The 23,450-nt window shown below is 38.1% G+C and overlaps 1 protein-coding gene across 7 annotated transcripts in view; it reads left to right on the top strand.

Annotated features, from left to right (window-relative positions):
• The window catches only part of PLD5 (phospholipase D family member 5), a 185,297-nt gene that overhangs the window by 111,432 nt on the left and 50,415 nt on the right, over positions 1-23,450 (top strand). For all 7 annotated transcript variants that reach the window (XM_074579990.1, XM_074579992.1, XM_074579987.1 and 4 more), the window contains 2 exons: positions 1,750-1,918; positions 9,649-9,763. In XM_074579990.1, the coding sequence (XP_074436091.1) occupies positions 1,750-1,918; positions 9,649-9,763 (284 nt within the window). The remainder of the gene's footprint in view (positions 1-1,749; positions 1,919-9,648; positions 9,764-23,450) is intronic.

Genomic DNA, 23,450 nt, shown 5'->3' on the forward strand with positions numbered 1-23,450 from the left:
TTGGAGGATATTCAAAATAACTCTCTCCTGTATCTTCGTGTGATTGGGTAGGGGGTGGAAGAGGTCAGAAAAAAGTGCATTCATTTCTCATCTTTGCCACTGGATTGTTGCGGGGTTTTTTTATGACCTTGTAGAGATCACTTTACCTTCTGTGCTTCAATTTCTTGCTCCTTGAAGGTGGCCATCCTACAACTCTCTATAAAAAAGCTCTAGGAACGTGGCCGTTGCTAAGAGCCCCATAGGATTTGTAATGTTCACTATTGAAAAAGAACCAGTCTTTCAAGGAATGTAACAAAAGTTTTATTAAATTCCGTAACAGGATTAGATGCAGCAGCAATAAGTCTAAAACCTTGAGTGTTAGAGTAAAATAGTTTCTTTTAAAAAGTATGGCATTGCTAATAGACCAATAAGGGCACTAAATTTTTAGGGCAGTAGTTATTTTGAAAAATTTCTAAACAAGATAGGTAGAATGTTTTAGAATAAAGCATACTTTGAAGACATCAAAAAATCAAGTTGTTTTTAACCTTTTACAGGTAATTCACTGGTGTTACAGCTCTGTTACTGTAATGCAATTGTTTAATGTTAATCAACAGAACTGTCTTCAAAGTATGTTGTGGAGAACGTTATCAGTAATTGTAACTTACTGATATGTATGTTGTTTGTCAGATTTTAGGGAATAATGCTATTAATAAGTACAGAAGCAGCCTGGAGATACTGGATGTGCTTGGATACAAGGAAAAGGAGTATTCTCTAAGTCCAAGCTACGGCTTTCCTAAATCTGGTGTGCATGATTCATAGTAAAAGTGGCGGATGTTGGGGGCACTTACAGAAGTGCCACTTGGATAAGCTGAAAATTCCGTCTGTTTACCTAAAGGCAGAATTGGGAAACTTGTTGAACTTGCCTTTATTTTTAAGATTTCTCCATTGAGTGTAGAGAGGAGCTTTACTTGCTGCAATTCAAGGAAATCTAGCGGTGAGGTGGTATGTTGAATGGAACACATCATTTCCATGAAGCAGAGAAGCATATTTTGAGCTACTGGTTTACAACAATGTTTGTTCAGCTTCTTGGATCCATGTGAATTTATGCAATGTAATTTGCAAGTGTTTTGAATAATATAGACAATAGGATCAAGGAGCCTTCCAAAAAGAACAGGAAATTAAAAGGGTATAATTCTTCTTTTCTTACCACTGAATCCCAGTTAGAACCTTACACAGGTAAACAAATGAAGAAAAATGAGGTAGCTGAGAGCAGTTGAAAAGGGAGAATTCCTGTACAGAGACTGCAACGTAATAAAATGTCAGCTGTAAAAGCAGGCCTAAGAGAATGACAGGGAGTACACATCTTGCCACATTGATTGGAGAGAAGGAGAAATTAAGTGCAAAGATCAGAGTGGCAAAGTAAGAAGAGATTATTTCATTCTTCCCATCCTTACCTTAAGGACTGATTCCCACTTACTGTGTTGTAAGAAGTAAGCTTTTCCATGTTTAAGCTAATTTTGCAGAGCTTCAAAAGCTTAATTGGCTTTGCTGCATTAGCAGTAGGTCATTTCTGCATTTTATTGTTTCGGGAAGTGTGGAGCATGACAGTCAGCAACTTCAGAACAAGTTGCAGGGTGGCACACTGCTGAGAGCCTCTGGGAGCAGATGTTGAACCACAGGCCCAAAACGTGACATTCTTTACGATTTGGAACTTTTTAATAAAGAGAAGTGCTTTTGTTAAGTGGTTATTTTTTCCTTATCTATTCTCAGGGTTGCTCTTGTGGAAAATATTCCCGAAGGGATCAACTATTCAGACAGTGCACCATCCCATTTGTCTCTTTTCCAAGGCTGGATGAATTTGCTTAATATGGCTGAAAAGTCTGTTGACATAGTATCTTCCCAGTGGGACCTCAATCACAGTCATCCATCAGCATGCCAGGTATGTTCTAGTCGAAGAAAAGGGTGGGACTTTAACAACCTGTTCTTGTTTCACTATTAATTTTTTAGAAGTACAGCCCTTCCCTATAGCAGACCTATTTGTTTGGGTAGTCTGAAAAAACGTTTTCTTATGGGGATTTTCCCTGCCAGTACAATAGTTTTCTGAGAGTGGTGGCACACTTGGACTAGATAAAACATCCAACATATATTCATATCACTTCCATCTTAGGAAAGTATGTCATTGTAATCTGAAGAAACCTGCAAAATTGTACCTATACTAACACATCCATAATTAGAAAATACGTTTACAGATCTATGGATGTTTCCAATTTGGTGCAACTGATGAAATAAAAGAGCAAGAATGTGGATTAATTCTGCAGCCAAATAGATAGAATTACACTTACAAAGAACAATGTGTCAGATGATTTCTTACACCTTTTCAAAATTAATCTTGGAAGGGAGTGGTGTTCAAGACTTCTGCAATAAGAGCAATAGGTACTGTGCCAATGAGCACTTTATTCTTGAGAGCAATCCTCTTAGAAATATGGTAAGGGCAGGCTTCCACTTAGTATCACATGTGAAACTAAGATATCAAAGAATTGATAGGCTGAGAGTATCTCCTCTTTTCCACCAAATGGATTCTTTGCTGAAAGAAACCGCTCGGCTGACTGAAATGGGGTTAAAATACAACCAAGTAACTGTAAGGAATCTATTATACTATGTCATAAACTCTTCGCTTTCCTCACTAGTTCGCTTGATTCTGTGCAGTTAAAAAATGCCTTTGGTAGGTGATAGACAAAGAGTGGTATTCCGAGCAGCTAAAGATCACACTGCAAATAGCCTGTGTTTTCAAGTCATGAACTGGATTCTGCTTTTGAAAGAGGCTGTAGCCTAGTTGAATGGCATACATTAACTTTTCTTCAGAATAAATCTGCTGCATGTCCGTTTAAAAGAGGGAAAATCTGAGGTGAGCAGCCAAATGGAAAATGTAGTGCAAACTCTTCCTTTTAGAATGCTTATAAATATTGGAATATAGTTTGTGAATAAATTTATTACCAAAATATTGAGATTTTTCACAATGTAATTATGCAGCTAAGCTTTATTTAAATTTATTGCCTAAGAAACTTCAAACCTGTGCGCTGTCATTCAAGCAGATGAATTCAAAGAGATAGTGCCTTAGATGTTTTTTAGGTTGTGCATAAATTGGTATGTGCATGAATCTTTTAAAAATGTTTTGTCTGAAAAAAATTCAACATGTCATTTGCTTCAAAACCAGCAGAGCCTAACAAATCCCAAACAGAGGACAAAAATAGCAAACTGGAATTGGGATTTCAGTAGTTAAGCATCAAATCCATTCTCATGCAAAGTGAAAACTGTAAGATATTGCCAAATGTCAGAGCAGGGAAAGGAAGAAGAGGCATGTAAGATCTGGATTTACTCTTTCATCCTCAAATGCATGTTAAAGCCAGAAAAATGAAACATTTTTCCTAACATTCTATTCTAGTTATCTATTTCTGCCTGCTAGTAGTCTTACAAAAGTGAGTAATTACTTCTGTTTAAAGGCAATTAATATTTCAGTCATTTCCTCATTTGTGCAGCAGTGTGGGCTGAACAGCTGATAGATCTTTCTGTCAAGCTTGTCTATTCATCCTAAAACACTGTACTGTTATTGGCCAATCTAATTGCTGAAGAAATTGCCAAGAGGCAGCGTTTCTTAGCAAATCGCTGCCCCAGAGAATGTGCACAAAGCTTAGTGTGTGAAAGGGAGGGGACAAAACTTGTATCGTTACATCTGCTTTCTCCACTTGTAAAATGGATGTGAAATTTCAGAGGAGCTTCAATAATTGTAATCTAGTCACTTTCTGAAGTTGAATGTCCTCAATTTTTACAATTTGAGTTCAGGGATATTTGTCCCAAAATAGTGAAACATTTATGAAAGGTAAGTGGGTGAGATGGAAAACTTCCAGGTAGTTTGGTGCTTAGTGAGTAAGTTCTAGTCGTTCCTATAAGTTCCTTTATGAGTCTCGTTTTACCAGAAACTGAGAATATAACCATTTTCCATATGGACCCACATCCTGCTCTATAACTAGCAATTTCCATTTTATGAATATTCAAGGCATATTGCAAAGCAAGGTTCTCTACAAGAGCACTTCAACAGACATGGATTTTTGAAGGAGAAAAGCTGAGTAGGCTAGACTGCTTTTTCTTAATTAGTTACAAGGTTTAGCTATGTTCTCTGCATATGTGTTTATAGAATAGTTACGTACACGCATGCATGCATATATATACACACATATGTCCAATATACATGTTGAAGAAAAATACAGCAGGAAATTCTGCAATTTAATATTCACCCATACATCTATATACCAAATGTACATATGTCCATATGTAAACATATTGTCCATTTTGTCCAAATGTATATTGGACACATATATACGCACATGCATATATATATATATATAAAAAACTGCAGAATTTCCTGCTGCATTTTTCTTCCTCTTTGTTTTTGGGTATGTTACCTAGTGTCCTTGACAGTTGCCTGTCCATGTTTTGTTGTTATAAAGCTAAATAAACAGTCATCGCTGACTGAGCTGCCCAGGTCACAACTGCTGTGCTCAGCGGCCTGGGTTCATGAGTCTTGTTAAATTGGAGTCTTCAAATGCAAATGCGTGATGCCACAGTGTTGTGTGTACTTCCACAGCTTAGGTGGTCAAGTAAACAAATATTTCTTTGGCAAAATACTGAGTAGGCTTTATGCACTTGTTTTTCTCATCCAAAAGAAAACCACGTGTTTTGGTGACTTAGTGATGTCATCTTTGTGCATTTTCAAGATCGCAGGGTAGTTGTCGTACAGAGGCTTTGAGATTTTTGCAGAGTGTGAACGTGTGACTTCTCCTGCGGCAATCTGATGTTTAGAGATATCAGAGGACAATGGAAACAGAATTTTTGAAGATAGATTTTTAACTCATTTGCAGTGAAGGGAGGGGTGAACATAAGATCATGCCAATTTCATGATTTTCACAATTCATTTCCTCTGGCTCATCTCGTGTTTAGAATCTTTAATTTAGAGTAACCTTTTATGGCTCTCATAAGAGGTCCTTCCTCACAAGTTTAATCTTAAGTTTAACAAATATGAATTAACACCATCGTGGTTTATTTGTATTGCTACAGTTATGGCACAGAAATCGGCTACAATCAGCTATAGAGATTGCAGTGTATTCAAGCACATCTTTACACAGACATCTCTCCTCTTCAGGTGGTGGTGTTTCCCCGATGCAGATAGTAAAGACTGAGGCATAGAAAAGAAATTTAAAAAAGAGAGTTTTTTAAGTGAAAGCAATTTTTAACTCTGACTGAAATTTCAAAAATTGACATTCCCTCCCTTTTCATTAGCTGTTTTGCTAGAAGAATTTGAGAAGAGCATTTGACTTTCTCTGTTCTGCATTAAATGGCAGAAATTAAATTTAGGGTTCCTTGATTAATTTGCTGTATTGGTCTCTGCCAGCATGCTATGATTTTTAGTGATGTTTTATAGATATGCTCAAAGGCTTGATCATAGGACAACTTTTAAAAATATTAGTACAATTATAAAGAGTAAATCCAGAAGAAAGCTCTGGAAGGTAACCAGTTTCATTTCTGTGGAAAGAAAAAGCTAAGCATTGTCTAAACTGCAGGAATCTACATTACTGAAGAGCACTATATTTCCATTTTAGAGTACTTTGGTAAATACAGCATTTTTGTGTTCATATCTCCCCTGTTTTATTTTTCATGAGGAATGCATGCTGATAAAGACAACAGCAGGCAAGGGAAATCAGTCTGTCTAGCGATTGCTAAGGAGTTACTTCGGGGGCAATATCAGGGCCTTTTGGTAATGATAACTTTTTTTTTTTTTAAATTCACCAGGTGGCTATGGCAGGTACAGTTGGGATTGATGTTTCACATCTATGGTAGTTTAAAGTTACCATGAGAATGTCAGTCTGTTCATGTGATATCTAATTTTTACATCCTATTTTGTCACAGCCCAGTGAAAAACATAAGAGAATGTTTTATCAGCATAGGGAGGTTTCTAGTAGTATTGTTTGTTAAAATGCAGACGTGGTATAAGGTAGCACACTGCAGTTTCGTAGCACTTGGCTGCTACTGGTTCTCAGTCCTCACAAGCTGAGTATATAGAGATGATTCTGATCACTGTCACGTAGATGCGCAGCAGCCTGGTATTGTCTCGCAAAGGGAACGCAATCTGAATGACAGCGTTGAGGGTTTGTATTCAACAGAAGCATTTCAAATGTGCTGACAGCAGTGACAAAACTCTTCAGACCTCTGTCCTGTCTTTTTCCTTTTCACAGAACAAAACAGTAAAATTGCAAGTAAACATGTCAGAAAGTATAGAAACTGAGTTTCAAATTAATATTAATGGAGAAGGAGACCAGGTTCTTTAACAATGAAGGAAGAATTTCTAGTACCCTACTTTACTGTAGTACGTACAGATTTTTAAAAACAAGTTGTGAATTTTTCATAGTTGTTTACTGTGTCTGGACTAAGCCTTGGTGAGCGTATGAATGCCTGCTGAGGGATCATGCAGCGAGAGATGAGACGGAGGGAATTCTTTCCAGTTCTGACACTGGGTGGTGTTTTTTGTATACCTGTATAAGCACACATTTGTGGTGAGTTCACTCCTAGTATTAACCATCGCTACTTAAAGATGCCTTAAATGTTTTAGCAATTTGAGGTTTCACCATAATTGGACGAAAAAGGATATTATAAATGCACAGCTTGTGGTGTCCCTGATGGGAAGAAAGACGTATTTTCCTTTATTGAAATGCAGGGCTGCACTCCAAGTGATCTGTTCATCCATAGGGTGGGCCATTCAGCTGGCAGCATGGCCTGTAAGTGGGAGACAGGTGGTCCATCAGGGATGCTGTCTTGGTCACATCGGGGCATACTAAGATTAGGTAAAACTCAGGAAACACTGTCATGTTCTTTCTTGTCCAAACTGAAATTAATACAGAATGTCTAGGCTTGTTTATCAAAGCTTTTGTAAATCATATGTAAATAAAATCTTGTGCAGGTAGAAGTGAAGTGGCGATAATGTCCAAAAATAGTTACCTTGGGGAAAAAAAATGTGAAGAACCATCCCCTGAAACAAATTATTTTATCAGCTTTGGATGTTAACTTTCTAAGCATTTCTCTAGTAGAACAGTTAATGCATTAATTCACATTGATAACGCGAATCACTTTCCATCAAATTTATGAATGCTTTTTCCATGTTTATTTTTGTACACTACAGCTTTTTACTATGCTTCTAGTCAAAATCAGTTTTTACGGATAACCCAAACAAAAAAAAAAATGGGTCTCTGTTTGTCTTTCTGCCCAGTAAATTAAATCAACACATAGAAACTTTCTGAATAGCAGTTTCTACATATATATGTATATATAAAAAAATATGTATATTTAATTAATGTCATGTAAGCCTTTTATTCCTTAATTTTCCCTGCTCACTTTTTGCAGAGATAAAACTTAATTAAACTCAAAACTGGTGGTGTCTCCAGTTGGTGAACCCAGAAGAAGTGGGGCCAAAAGCTGCCTGAGCTCTGGCACGTCAGGAGCCTGTCACCCCAGGGGGAGTTGGGGGACTGGGCAAGGCATGGGCTGGGAACTCAGCAGAGAGCAGCGCAGTGATTGCAGGACCTAGATTCGGCTGGAGTCTAGCAGTGCCAGTCTGCAGCAATTGTGGGAGAGACCCTCTTGGGGGAACCAGGTCACCCAGGAATACTGGTCAGTGCCTCTCTGCTCCCCCAGGATGACAGGGGAGCTGCTGCATAACTCTGTATGCAGCATCTATCCCCTCCACACTATTACCTCGTTAATTCTTACTTCTGGTAACATTTGCCCTGCTTCTCCTTAAAAAAAAGAAAACCCAACACAACCACTGATGTGAGGATTAAGGATCCTTTTAGCTTCATGATGAATAGGAGGGAAGGACACTCCTTGACTTGCACAGCAACTCTGTCAGGCTTCTGGGTGTATGCGTGAAATCATGGGTGTTATTTCTTGCATATGGCACCACCTAGTCACCTCAAGAAATGCTGAATCTGAGTATAAGAAGCATTTGGAGCTTCATGCAAAGCATGTTTCTGTTTTCCTGTTCTGTTAGCTGTGGTCTAATGTTTTCATTATGTGAGTATCTTGTTGAATATTAAATTCCTGTGAGGCCTAGGATGAACAGGGAGCTATGCTGTGGATTTGAGCAGGCAAGCAGGCATATATTACGAAAGTAAAGCATAAACAGCAGTTCTATGTTTCCATTGCAGCTTCTGGCAGCTCTGTAATTTTGAGAAAGCTATTTTTAGGAGGATGGGTATTCTTGTTTTGTCACATTCAAAATAATTGAATATTAAAAAAAATAGGTCTGTACCGTAGACAGGGTGAAGAGCTACTTTCTGTGACTGCTTAATGCTTAAGTCCCAGCAAGGGTCAAAGCGTCAATCTGTGCAGGCAATTACAGTGCAAAGGGTGGTTCTCCCCTGTCTGCCACTTCTGGGTGTGATGTGGGAGGAGGGCTTCTGTCTGTGTTTTGATAGTCCATGCTATATCGGATTGCATTGTCCCAAACTGCTTTTGCATAGGCCATTTTTAGAAGAGATCCCTTAAAGATTTTTAGAGTAACAGTTGGTACAGAGAATTGTCTAACATGGTTCTGTGGAAAGCTTTATCTTCTACATGTTAGTTTGAAAATTGATATGACCGTTGCTTTTTTGTTTTAGCTTTACATTTGATCCAGCATTAAAAGAATCTAAAGTGAGCTGTGTAGGCAGGGCAGCACTTTGTTAGCTAATTAAACCCAAAGTTTTTGAGTATTTGACTACTAATTGTAACTGGTGTCTGCTGCTGTAAACTACAATGTCAGTAAGAAACCAGGCTCTAACTGTGGTTGTAGTAACACAGCACAGTAGCGGTACATTGGATATTTTATTCTTGATATCGTGTAGTTAGGTGCTTCTAACTAAGCATTTTCTTTAAGTTAAAATATTAAATCTAAAACCTAAACATTTATTATGCAATTGGAAGGTCTGCTTTTTCTTCATGTCTTGGATGTGGAAAAACGCACTGATTTTAAAATGTGAAAAAAAAAATAAATCTTGATTTCTGTTTTAACAAGTATCTAGTTCAGTGTGAGATTTCATTTTTTTGTTCTCTGTTAGAAGTAAGGCTTAAATAGTGAAGTAATAACTGTAAAAAGGAATAGCATTATTGTTTTCTATCCTGGTATAGGTCATCTAAAGATGAGCACGCAACCACTTGAAAATGTATTGTACTATGGCTAGAACCACTTACAAAAAATCATTCAATACAGAATAAGCATAATTAACTCTTTTCCTTGCACTTTTAATCCTGATTCAACAGAATGTAATTATTTAGAAGAAAGTTAATGTAAAAATATGTTTATGCAGCATTAAAAAACTGGACACTTTTTTGTGTGTCTCCTGTCATCAATAGTATTGCACAGTCTGGGAAAAAGAAGAGGCATGTTTGGCCTTCGAAACAGTATTTCTCCAAGAAAAAGATGACTTTCTAACCTTTAGCGTAGATTTAACCATATCTAGGGACATATTTAGTCATCAGTCGTGCAATATGTTTTTGTTTTAACATGCATCTTTAACTTGTTTATATGCTGTTTGAACAATTCTGTGTCTTACATCTTCTACTTTCCTTTAATGTTCTTCCCAGGGTCAGCGTCTTTTTGAAAAATTGCTTGAACTGGCATCCCGAAATATTGAGATAAAACTAGTGAGCGATATACTGCCCGTGGAATCAAAGGTATTAAACGACTTGAAAACAAAGGGTAAGACCAAGGTCTTTATGTTGCTATGCCATTGACTGCTACATAATGTTCCTTTTACTTAAAAAGCAGACTCAGATGATGTATAAAATGCAAACTATTTGTTTAGCACTGTTACCCTATACTCCTGCGGCTTTCTCTGGTTCATAGTTATCAAAAACCAGAAACTCTGTTACTGTAGTTGAAGTAGATGTTTGCAGTTTGCAAATGGTGAAAAAAGTGGTGCAGTGATCAGATAGATGTTTAAATTCATCATAGCCGTTCTAATGGTAGCCAGTGTAACCAGAGAGACTGCTGTCATACCTTGTGGGACAAGATCGTTTCCTCTTTTCAGCAATGGCGAAATAATTTAATAAAACAACATATTTATGATTCTGAAGTGCTGGAAAATAGTTCATCAGTCAGAGTTAGCCAACAGGTTTTCTGTGCTACATGTATTTCTTAGGTGCATGTTTTCCTAATTGTTGTTTTGAGCCTTAAAATCCCTATCCAAAGAGGGATTACACACTGGCGCTACATGACTAAACTTGCTTTATGTAAAGCTGTGTGGAAAAATAGCAAAGAGAGTTTAAGAAATGCTGAAAGGAATTAGAATCTCTTAGGAGTTCTAACAATCTCACACACACTTGTCCTGAATAATAATATGCTAGTTATCTCTATAATCTGATAAAAATATGATTTTTTTTTTTAAGGGTAGGATGCATTTTTTAAAGGGCAAAGAGAAGCTATATATTTTCATGGTCATCACTTTTGACACTGATTACTATATGGATTACAAAGGGAATTAAGCAAAGCAGTTGCTATGTGTAGCAGCACCCTAACATAACATGTCTGTTTAGGGTAAAAAAATAAAGAAAAACTCTTTCCAACAAAAATCAATCTTTATTTTTTTAAATTCCTTGTAATCTCCTGACTAGGCAAGTAAAAGAAAATTACTAATGGAAGTCCTGGTCCGCTAAAGAGATAATCTTTAGATCAAGACCGACATGTTATTTAAATGTAATAAATGCAGAGACTTGCCATTTCACGACACTGCCTATTCCAGGACTTTGACTATTTCAGTTAGTGATAGCCATCCTTTGATAACCAGTACGAGTACATCAGCTTTGTCAGACATCTGCGAAGTGAGGAACTATCTCTTTCTGATTTTTTGGAAAAGAAATAGGTGTCTTAATACCAAGGGCAGTGAAACTGTCTTTGAAAAAGTCAGAGGAGATGAGAGGTAGCGCCTGTATGTTTATATTGATATACCTGGCAATAGATATTTTATCTATCATTTGTGAGAATACCCAATATCAAAAACTATCCTCTTTCAAAAAAAGACGAGCAAAATTTTTAGCTAGAAAAGGGTGAGATATTTGGCGTTAACGCTTCCTTCACTTTATGTGGGAATTAGTCAGACCTGTGAGCTTTTTGAACAGACAGAACAATTTTATTAGCTTCAGTTTCCCTTAAGCGTTGTTCAGATTTCTAACACAGGAAGTTTTAGCGTATTCAAATGAAGTCATCAATATATTTGAGACCTCTGAGCTACGAAGAATCTAAGTCACTTTTGTATAGTAATTCTTGTGAATTTTGCTGTCATTGTCTTTGAACCTTGTAATTGTAGATATCATGGTGTACTGTTGGCCTTTTTCTAAGGTCAATATTATAACTCACTGATTTTGTCACTATGAATGAGGATTTTTTTTCTCATTCCATGTTTTGGTTTACTAATTTCTACAAATTCTGGTATTTTTGTTAGAATGTCTTGATTATTACGTGGTGATTGCCAGCTCTGTTGCAAGTCTTTCACGGGCATTTAGGTTTGCTTTTTGGTTCTTATCTCCAGAAAAGCTAGGTAAATATTTGGTTCTGCATTCCTGAAAAGAGATGAGTTAGTTTTAACATTCTATCAGATTTAGTTTTCTTAATTTCATGTTGAAATCAGCAGGCCTTGTATGAACAGCAGATTCCTGGTATGTCCTGCTTGTGTCAAATAGAAGCTAACTGGAATGCTAGCTTAAAAAAAGATTACCCCAGTTTCCATTAATTCAATAATATTAATAACATAGTAAATGGAAAATGTACCTATATTAGCCTTTTTCATGACTGCTGGAGAAAAAAATTCCTGTTACCTACTGCCATTGTCTTAAGTGAGGACAAACATATCATTAAGCTTTGCTATGCTATCCCGGAAAATCTGTCTACTAAAATTATTAACTTCTTCACTCGTGAGGCACTGGCCACCTGCATCCTCAGAAAGCAGTCAGAATCGGTCCTTGAAATGGAACTGTGCATCATCATTTGGACACATGTATTCATGAAGATAACGAATTTATTTTTTTCCCTGCAACTGGTCAGATTTGTCTTAGAAAGGATGCTGTGCACCTTTTTTTTTTTTAATAGAACTGTTCCTCTTGTGGGAAAGAAAGCGGTAAATGTATCAATAGCTCAGCCAAGTTTTGAAGCTCCTCAAGATGGACAACCAGAATACATTTGTCTGAACAGACCCAAACTCCCACTTGTGGTGTCTGTCTGAATTAGGCAGAGGAGGGTCCAGGCACTAGCCTGTGGTTCAGCAGCTAATAAACTTAGCTGATTGTTCCTAAGCAGCAAACATGCTGGGAGCCCGAGCCATGGGCAGTAGCCTGGAGAGAAAGCACATACATAGCTTTTGGGGCTCTTGGTGTTCCACGTGTTCCGGAGCATCCTGGAGTCGTCCCTGCATATCCTTCCTCTGCAGCAGAATAGCCATCCCTATTGGTTAACGGAGGAGAAAGTTGGAATCTGACTTCAGGTTTGAGCGGATGGGGTAAGATAAAGCATAACTTATGTGGATGGGAGAGCAGAACTGAACTGATGTAGAGTAAAATAAAATTAATAATTTACAGTTGCAATGTTAGTACAGATATCTGAGCTAGCTGTGAACCTGGAGGTTTGTCACCACTGTTAAGCCTTTTTTTGTCATGTCTTTGCTATCCTCATTTACTTGAGCTAGCTGTACACCAGGGCAGCTTGATTACAGAAGTGGTCTAGCAGCTGCAGCAATGAAACATGGATCAATTTACTGTGCTAACACATAACACACCTAGAGCTGTGGTGACAGGAGCCTCTGAGTGCTGAGATAATGTACATTTGCTAATAATTGCTGCACCGTGGGAGCGTTATTTAGTTGCAAAATTAAGCATGCGGAAATGAGGAAATACTAGTCCCAGAACATTTATTTATGATAGAGTTTAATTATGTTATCAAATTCTATATTTTGCATAGAATACCTGGCTGGTACTTGCTATAATCTTACCACATTAATCAGAAGCTTTTCCCTTGTATCGAATGAGAATACATCAAACATTTAATGCCAAAGGTTCATTCAGGAGATACTATTTCTGCTGGTAATGGCTAGAATCTTTTTTTGTCTTCATATTTAATGTAAGTCTCCAGGCTTTCTTTATTGCACATCTGCCAGATCCTGCACTGAATGCAGAATGATTAATTTCCTCATAGGCTTTTCCGTGCTGCTTCTCGCTGTGGTATCTGAGTGCTCCACAAATACAGTATTAATGAATTTCTTTTTACAACATCACTGTTAGGTGAGGTCGCTTGCTGTTTCTGTGTCTCAGGGACAACTAGGAATTATTAATGGCAGCGCAGGCACTAGAAGCCAGATCTGAGCATTTGTTTTCTGTAGTTGTAATTAATAAAAAATGTATATTTGTAATTTAAAAAAATCCACCATGAGTTCTCCCAGCTGGTGTTGTCAAAATTATTGTTAAACAGGCTATAAACTATGGTTATTTTTATAGGACCTTTTGTAATATGCAGTCCTAGGGCGTGAAGTCTTCCTTCTCTATAGCTTATGTCAAAGCTGTATTTCACTTTCACATATTTATACAAATACTAAGCATATATGTACATGACTCTCTTGTGAAAGACAGGTCTGCCTGTAGGCAGAATTTGGCTCCCTGTGTAAACAAACGTGTTCTTCTTCATTCTCCTTGTGCTGTGACAGTAGCTTATTAATGCTTGTTTTCAAGGTTATTGTTTTAGCCTTTTCTCGGCTGTGGTAGAGTCTACTAGATTGAAACACTTCTTGCAACACTCCCACTCCTTGCACATAATTACGTACCGTCTTTGTTCCTCAGCAACATTTGAATAGTATCGTCTCCAATTAGCAGGTTGTATCATTTCTTACGTGTACAGAATCTAAATCCCTTACTAATTACGATCTTATTTTAGCTGACAGTGTTAATGCTTTTTAAGACATGCCAATGGATTTCCTTTCTTCAGTTTGCATTGCTTCATTCCTTTTCTATTTGCTTTGTTCCCCGTTTTTGTTTGTTTGTTTTTGTGTGTGATTTTTTTCTTTTAGTCCCTTTACATGAATCATTTTTCACTCATTTGCAAGGAATGTTTTTTGTTTTGTCAGTGCTGACTGAGGCAGATTTGAAAAGAGGAGTCTGTCTGTGTCACAATATAATTTTAAACAATAAAAATCAGCTAACTCAACTAATAGCTATTGAATGTTAGTAATGAAACTGGAGAATAATAGAAAGTTTTGTGCTAGGGCAGGATCTAATCACTAGATCGCATGTGCGGCTGTTACTCACTGAGCAGTTCATGCACATTTGCCCAGGATTACCCTCTCTCTTAACCAGATACAACCAAACCAGAGGAACTGAGAAACTATATTATTGCCGGGAGACAAAGAAATGAGTAGGAAGTGGAGCTGTAGAAGCTTTTTGTGCTTTTATTTGTGTGCTTTAGATTGCAAACACTAACAGATACCATTCCATGACAAATTAAATCTGTCTATATCTGGGCAGCTGTGTGATCCCAGTCTCCTCTTTGCCCTCCCCACCATATGTTGTCCCTGCCTCCTCCTTTGCACTAGCGATCATGTGGTAAGACAGTTCAGGGGGCTGATTTGGCTACAGACTGCTTCTTTTTGGCTGGCTTAATTGTCACTTGCATTAGATTTCTGCATTACTCAGTGTATGATCTCACAGGCATAAATGCTGGGTACAACACAGAGATAGGAAACATGTAGCTGGGGTTGGCAAGGGAAGCAGGACCACTGGAACCTAGTTTAGACAGGCTTAGTCTGACATGGCACCAGAAAGCTCAGAGTTCATGTAATGCCTAGGGACTTTTAGTGGTTTCGTTTTTTCCTGTACTATTGTTTTAATGAAATTGTTGCATGATGGAGAGTAACAGTAAATATGATTTATATGTCAGATGAAATGTGTTTAGTCCTATATTCTGTCTGCTTCTGTTGGCATGTTTAAGGTACTGCATAGCTTTAGAGCTGTGATGCTTGGGGGACATGAGTAGTTCTTACTTTTGGCCGCAATTATGTTCCCTTTCCCTGTCCAGTTGTGAGAGAATGGGAAGATGATGTCATATTTTTAATATGTTACAGAAGGACTGAAAAACTTGTGTTATGCCATAGAAAAGATTGAGACTACTTGGGAATATCAGTCCAGTTTGGTGTGGAAAAGATAACGCTATAGGAGAAAGCAAGGGCATTTCCTGATAAGTTTCTCTGGGCCTAAAACATGGTTGGGTTGTGAGGGACTTGGGGTTTTGTGAAAGCCATTGGTAGGGTAAACCATGATGACATCAATTTACGTTCAGCCCAGAATATTTGGTTTCATTATTAGAGAAAATGTTCCAAATATGGGGACAGTGGACTGTGAGCAGATTATGAAAGAGGCTATCACTGGCAATTTTAAGAAGAAAGTAGACAAGCCCCTGTGAGGAATGGCCTCGTGAGTGTTTGGCTCTGGTGCATGGGAAAGTTCTAGATTGGTTTCAAAGCTGGTTTTAATAGTTCCATTTTGATTTGGAAGGAGAACATAAACTTATGTATTTAATTACATTCATCTCAACATAAGAAAGAAAGATTTTTTTTACAGTAAGAACAATCATTCACTGGAACAATCTCTCTAGGGATGTGGTGGAGTCCCCCTCGCTGGAGGTTTTCAAGATGCGACTGGACAGGGTGCTAGATAATCTCACATAGGCTCCCTTTCCCATGAAAGGCTGGGCAAAATGATCTTCTGAGGACCCTTCTAACCTGGACTTTTCTACGATTCAATGATTCTAAGTAAGCCTTTAATTCCTCTTTGCGGGAAGATAATGTTGAGAATCAATGTAAAAATCCTGCAAAGACTAAAAAGAAAATACACTCCATTCATACAATGGGAAGCTGGAATCCTGAAGCTGGGTCTTGAAGGAATTTCTGCCTGTCCAGATGGCAAGATTTTGCATAATGTACCATAAAAATAATATTATCTGATGCATGCTTCACAAGAGTATAAAGATTGTTCTTGAGAGCTGAAGGTCAGTTGATGGTTTTATGCCAGGCATTGAATGGAGTTGTAGCTCCATTGCTTTCTTGATAAGTCTTTCGTAGGCTGCATTCTCCAAGACTGTGTGAGAGGGAAGGGTGTTGATGATGGGATAAGCTCCTGCTCTTTTAAAATTCAGCAGTACCAAAAATAGACTAATTTTTCCCTATGATTTTTCAGGGACAAGTAAGCAGGATCCTTTGAGAGGACCAGTAGACAAGGGGTGAATCCTCCTGAAGGAAGCACGTAATTTGGATCTGAGTTTCATAGAGTTAAACAAAGGTGGATGAGAACAGAGGGGGAGAAATCCCTGCTTCCATTCCTTTCAGATTTAAAATGTTGATGTTTTTCTAAAACTCTGCCTAAGCCATACCTTAAAATATGAGAGTATTCAAAAGACAGTTAATGAAACTTGTACTGGCAAGGCCTTTGACATCTGATTTTAAATTCATTTTTATACTTTGATTTATTATGAATCAGACCTTGTTCCTTTTTTATTATTATTTTATATTCCTTGGGTACCCACAACAGAGTAGATACATGCTTTGATTTAGATTTTATTAGTTGCTGCCGGATAGTGTTTCCTGATATTTTCTCAATAACTTCCAGCCTGTGACAAGCAATCTTAAAGCCAATTCCAAGATCAAAGTTCTCATTATGTTCTTTACCTCTTAGAACCTGTGTAATAACTTTGACAGAGCTCCACATAATGAGAAATACTGAGCAGAATTTCCAAAACTAGTTGCATCCCATCTTAAAAGAAAGAAGCAGGTACCGGTTTTACATCACAGATTCGAGCATTTGAGTAGGCAACACTAACATGCAAAAACTCCTGCTTGGTCAGTTTTGGGGTAAACATCTTTCTGTTTAGGCAACTAAACTCTCTTACCTCAGTTTATCATGCAAAGTGAGAACTAAGGTCTTGGTAGCAAGGAAATGTTCAACATTGTTTTTATGCCTAAATCCCATGAGAACTCATATACAATGTTTCTCACTTGTTTCTGTTGGGGCACTAGATCCTGCAGCTTAAATTAAGCCATGTCCAACCTTATGAAATGTGGCTGAAAAGAGCAGATGGGTAGCATTTTTGTTACATCTTAGATACATGTACAGATACACAGAATATCTTTGACACAGGGCATCTGCGTGAGTAGCAGAAGATTAGGTTAAAAATCCTGCTCTGCCTGAAAGTTTCTAAATTGTCAACTTGAAGAAGAGCTGTCTATCTTACCAGGCACCTGACAGAAAGCAAATTGTTTAAGCTAGTATTGAAAATCTTAAACCTTGTAAAACAGAAATTGCAATCATAGATTGGGAAGTGCAGAGGGTATTCTGTAGGGGCACTCCATCAGTCCCTCCTATTTGAGATCTATCAGTTTGCAGGAAATCTTCTAATCTCTGTATGCATTTAAAGATGACTCTGTATTAGTCACACATTCATTTGGGATAGAAGAAACCTAGTTTCCAGTCCCTGCTCTGCATCTCCTCCTTCTCCTGCCACCAGATATATTTTGAAAGATACGTCTTGCCATTATTTCTGAAAGAATTATTTTAAGCTTTTGACTGTAGGATGGGATTTTGAAACTTCGTTGGAGAATCGATCCTTCTGTGCAATTCCAAATGAGGGTCTGGGGTAAACAACATACGTTGGCATTGTCTGCTGCCTAGTTTATTTTTTAGCTAAGAAAAAAAAAAAAGCTAGATGCCTAATCTGGGAATAAAACTTCCACTGTCTACGCAAGTAGCCCCAAATTAGGTACCATAATAGATCACAATGTGAAACAGCTTATTTTCTTTTATGAGTCTGAGGCCCACCAACTTTAAGATTTAGGCATGGCCTGCCTTATAGAGTTCTGTAGCACAAGAGAATTAGCGGCATGAGGCTGTCACATCCATAACCAATGGGGGGGACAGGACCAAACCCAAAACTTCCCTGTAATTTGAATTCTGAAGGCAGCCAGGGCCTTGGCTTGTATTGGCATGTTTTGTGAAGAGGGAGAAGGAAAAAGGTTCACTTAAGCCAAAAACTCTGTGCCCACCGGAGCCAGATATGCAAGCAATAAATTATAATTCTAAGCTTTACAGCATCTATGTCTGTAGACTTTACTTAGAAATTAATACCTTTGCTGAGAAGAATGGCTGTGTTCCCAGAGACAGTACCTTCCCATTGGTAACGTGTACTTTTGCATTATAAAATACCAGTCACATGCTTTCCACTATCCCTAGCCATTGTTTCAAAGACCCATAAGTAAATAATATTACATTTCTTCTTGGTGAATTAAGGCTTGATGTACTGTAAAGCACTTCTAAGATGCTAGGTGTATAGTAGAAACAATATCATAATTCGTCTGCTTTGAAATTTGCAGTCGAAAAAGTCTTTCATGGTAGATTGATAGGTATTTTAGTACATAATTTCAGTTTGCAAATGTCCTTGCACTTGAGTCTGTTACAATGTGTGTGCATTCATGGATTTAGCAGAAATGGATGTGTTTGTACTTCATAAGCTCCAGCACAACTATGAGTGCTGGTAATCCAGCCACCTTGTGAACAGTCAAATTGCTTTTGTCTGGTAGTAACTGATCAGGTCCAATATAGCAGGTTCATACCACAGGGATCATCTCCAAATCTTGCTTGATAGTTTACATGCTGGAATGGGTTCTTCCTGTATGGCAGTAGTTGGTTTGAGTCACTGACACTTTTTAGTAGAGAGGAACCAGTAACGGATGGCATTAGCAGAAATTAGTTGTGACATTTTTAAAACATATGGATAGCATGCAAGTTCCTACCTACAGTTAATGGAAGTGCTGGTAAGAGCTTGCCAAGGCCATCTGAGCTCAGAAAACATTTGTTGGGTCGCTGTGCTCCCTCCCTTTGCAGAAATTTTGGCATCCCATACTTTCTCTTGTATGCGAAAGCACTAACACTATCTTATCCTGAAAAGAGATGTGAAGGCTAGTGGTCCTACATAGGGGTCCAAAGAAAGCAGGGTAATTTATTGTCAGTGAATTTTGTCTTGTCCTTTCATGTGGTTCCCACATGTTTCGTATCCACTTGAAGCCTGACTGTCTTCCTAGAACTGTACCTTGGTCAGTCACAGTAGTCTTACTGGTATGATTTTTGATTGCTACTGTTTGCGAGCAGGCTTCAGCCTTCCCAGTGATGGTGACTCTTTGGTCTGTCATCTTGTTCAAGTTTTTTATGTCATCTAGACTGAAATGTAACTTCAAACCTGGGTAACTGAGAAAACCATCATCTGAAGTGACATAACACATCCACTTGGATCTCCAAAGTTGCATACTTGTTTTTACGTTCTTCTAGCTTCTTAGCTGCTTAGCTCAATCAATAGAACACTTCTGCTTCAAACCTGCAATTAAAGTATTGTGTGCTCAAAGTTATATAAGAAGTTGTTAAAAGCATCTAAGAGCATTAATAAATGTCCAAACAAGCTGACACTGTTTGACTGACACCATTTGGTTTTCATTTGATGAACGCTTTGGAAAGGCTGCTCAACTGTGCCTACCCTTGGGTTGTTGCATACAGCATGATTGTACCATAAAGTTAACCCATGTGAACAAATCTTGCTGGTTTATTAAGCATTAGTTATCAAGCTTTATCTTTGTAAGAAGGAGTTGCCACTATCATGTTAATACTGATCTTTCTGGTAACCTCCTATATCAATTTTCAAATTAACCTTAGGCTTCTACAGAACTTTGGTGTGTTATGAAATTTTACACAGCCTAATGGTTGGAAAGTGACATTAAGCTTGCTCTAAAGTAATTCAACTGGAAGAAAAGTTCCCTGAACGATATCTCTGCATTACTCTCCATCGTTTCCATCTCTCATTGCACACCCTTTAGAGTGGTTGTCTCTAATGCTTACGCTTGAGAACAGAGTGCATTCAGTATCTTTTCCTTCCTTTGGACAGAATATTAACTATATATAGTGTGCAAATATTAGTAACTATGTAGTGCAAAAATTGACAGTTGCTTCAGGGATTCAAAACAGGTCCCTGCTCTTGATGCTTTTAAACTCACTAGTCATGTTTGCATAAAGTGATGGGGAAAATACCAGCAGGGTTCTAGGACTACATAATATCTATACTAAGCTTCAAAAGAAAATTTTGATGGTTGCAATGCCAAGCTTTCAAAAATGACAGTTCCTAAGCAAAGGGTCACAGAGCAACTGTTCTCAGCCATAAGGCAATGGGAACAAACTGAAGGTCAGTCTTCTGCACTGCTAGGGTCAGCAGAACCGCATGCTTACGGAAGGAGCGTAACAACTGAAACAAGTGGAGGATGATATTCCCCTGACTCTGTATATCCTTTTAGCAATTTGTAGGTTAGGAACTGCCTCGTCATGGAGTTCAGCAATATGTTACTGTGTTTGGATGATTTTTTCCTTTATTTGTGCAATCACTTCTGAATCTGTTTGTATTTTTGTCATCCACAAAACACTATGCACAGTAGCAGTGCATTCTGCAGCTTCACTATCCATATTTCCTCAAAATCTTTTTGATTCTCTTTGTATAGTTTTACATTAGTTTAATTTTACTTTTCTCTCTTTCCTTCCCTCTCTTTTCTTTTCTCACTTGGACTCAAATCTGCTTACTGGAGGATACCATTTTATCTCCAACATTGTACTTTAGCTTCCCTTTCAACTGTCCTGGTATCATCTCTTGGGTGGGGAGTATTTAGTTTTGGGAACCATACATTTATGCTGAAACTCTATTAAAAGGTTTTCAAGTATCGCTAGGAAAACAGTAAGATTTTGGCCTTTGATTTTCTCTTGGCATACATCCTTATGTTGTGAAGGTCGTCTTTCTGAAATTAAATGCTACCAGAATGGGCCTGTGAGATGCAGATGTTGTCACAAAGGTAGTGAGCTGGAGTACAGTGTGGTCATCCTCACAGGGGCTTTTTGATAGCTGCAACTTGAATCAGTACTATGCATTGCTCAAAATAAATCAAGAGTAGCTTATCAGCTTGTGCGTTCTCTAATTGGTCCATGAAGCAATCATTTATAGTATGTAAAAATATATTCCCTACATCATGTCTTTTTGTGCCATCAAGCTGTTTGCTGTTATGATACAGACTTTAGTTGAATATGACATGATCTTCTTCCCACTGGACCCTGTCAAATTCTTATGCTCATGTAAGCATGTGTAACATATTTTATTTCACTATCATTTTCATTGTGTTTTCTCTTCTTTCACTTACTGAACACTGGTCAAGACCTCGCCTGGGGACAGTCTTGTTTCCTTTTTTTCCCTGTGTTATTAACACTGAAATAGGAGTGCTTGATGAATATTCAAGAATAAGTGTTCATGATGCTCACAGGAAATGGATGAATAGCTCGGTTCCCATTTTATAGATGAAGAAATAAGACACAGGTAAGAGCCAAGACATCCACTTATTTTGATGAAAGTTTGTGGCACACAATCTGTTTGTTGTTTTAGTTGTTTTTTTTTAAAGAGTGTTTATCACTGTGTAGCACTTAATATGTATCAGTGTCATTGTGAACAAGATTAGACCCCAAGGGCTCAAAATAAGTCCTCAGAAAATGACATGTGTGCTGGTTCTGCCCTGCCCTCTCTCATGCAGAGTGACTTTGTGGAACATCACCTGTGGGATCCAAATATTCTGGGCAGTTTCAAGCAACTTAAAATATGAGACTATCCTTTTTCTCTTGAATCCTAGCCTTGTTTGCTCCATTTGTTTTGTCTTTTGCAATACACGAGAGAGGTCCAACAGCGGCAGTCTTTATTCCAAGGACCTGTTCCTCCCCCCTAGCAGAACTGTCTCCTGTGCTTATTATGACTCTGTTAATGTCTAGTACTACTTTCAGTTTGATCTTTCATTGTTTTCATGCAGGAGTTGCCTACCAACATTGAGCCACGTTCACCATCAAATCCTTTTCATTTCCAGTTTACATGCATTTTATAGTGCAAATCTAATTGATTTCCTGTTGTGTCTCTTGTCTTGCTGCCCCACACTCTCATCCCTCAGGCTTTCCTGGGTGTGCATCCACCTAGCTACTTCAGATGGACTCCTGAAGCTATGGCAGCGCTTTCTCCTGAAGCCTAGAGTGAGTGCCTTGAAGGAATTGGCACCAAGTTCACAATGTGATTATTGTGACTAGAAGCAGACATGCTGCTTTCTGGCCTCACTTTCTGGGGATGCCTGTGTGCAGCTGCAAGTTAGTCCAGTTACACAGCCCCTGTCCTGTTCCCTGCTGCTATTCTGGATGGTTCAGAACTGGTCCATCTCTGACTCTTAGTGTCCTCGAGCTTATTCTGTCTGTCCTGTGTGGTTTGGAGAAGGAAGAGAAGTCCTACAGACCTGGTTCTCCACCAGTTCGAAATGTCACAGGGGAGTAATATAGCTATATTCCTGTCACAGACAGTTGCTGATATTTACGCTGGAGAAATTAGATGATGCTTGTGGTCTAGTCCCTCTGGGACACTAAAATCCTCCGTGATTCCAGTGTGGGGTCTCTTTTATTGACTGTATATTGTGCGTGTCCTTCACCCAGCTAATAACATAGAATCTGTGGGGTTGTGGCTTCCTTTTATTTTGCTTTCTACGTTTCAAATAGGCTGTTTGGATGAAAGTCAATCTGTGTTAAAAAGCTACTAACTGGCAAGCTATTGATTTGTATCCCTTATATATTTCCTCAAAGACAAAGCATTCTTATCTCATGTGCTTTTTATTTTTCCTCAATGCACTGTGTGGGTTTTTCTGCTTTTGACATTGGGGCATGTCCATTTGTCTCTTGAAAATGTCTGCATTTTAATGTATGAAGTATCTGGGTGACCAAACCAGAATGCTGAAGCCCTCAAAAATGCATCCGACAGGCTGGTCAGAACAATAGTAAATCAAGCATGATTTACTTCAGTCTGCTACAGCAGAGCTGCAGTGTCTGTTCTACATGCTTTATAAAGAGACTGTAAAAGTGCCTTGTTCTTTTAAGAACCTTAGACTCAGAGTAAGAAACAAAAGCTCAGCTTTAGTTGTTGTTGGGACTAAGAAAGCAAGAAGGAATTCCTAGTCCCAATCTGCAACGACCATCAGCACTCTCTTCTGTCTTTTTTTGGGTTTTATATCATGAGTTAATACCTGCAGGAGTTCTAGCACATGCTAAATAAAATAAAATTAGGACTGAACTGGGCACCCCAAAACTGCGGTTAGCCTTAAAACTCTTAAGAAAAAATATTTTTTCCTTTCCACAAATTTATTTGTAAAGGCTTGGAGAATATATCGTGTTGCTTATGTAGTTAGAGAATAAAATATGTTCCTCAAGTAATTGGAGAGTGGCGGAGTGAATGAATAACTGAATGAATATATGTGATAAATGAAACA

Source organism: Larus michahellis, chromosome 3 (assembly GCF_964199755.1).
Source record: "Larus michahellis chromosome 3, bLarMic1.1, whole genome shotgun sequence".
Taxonomy (NCBI): domain Eukaryota; kingdom Metazoa; phylum Chordata; class Aves; order Charadriiformes; family Laridae; genus Larus; species Larus michahellis.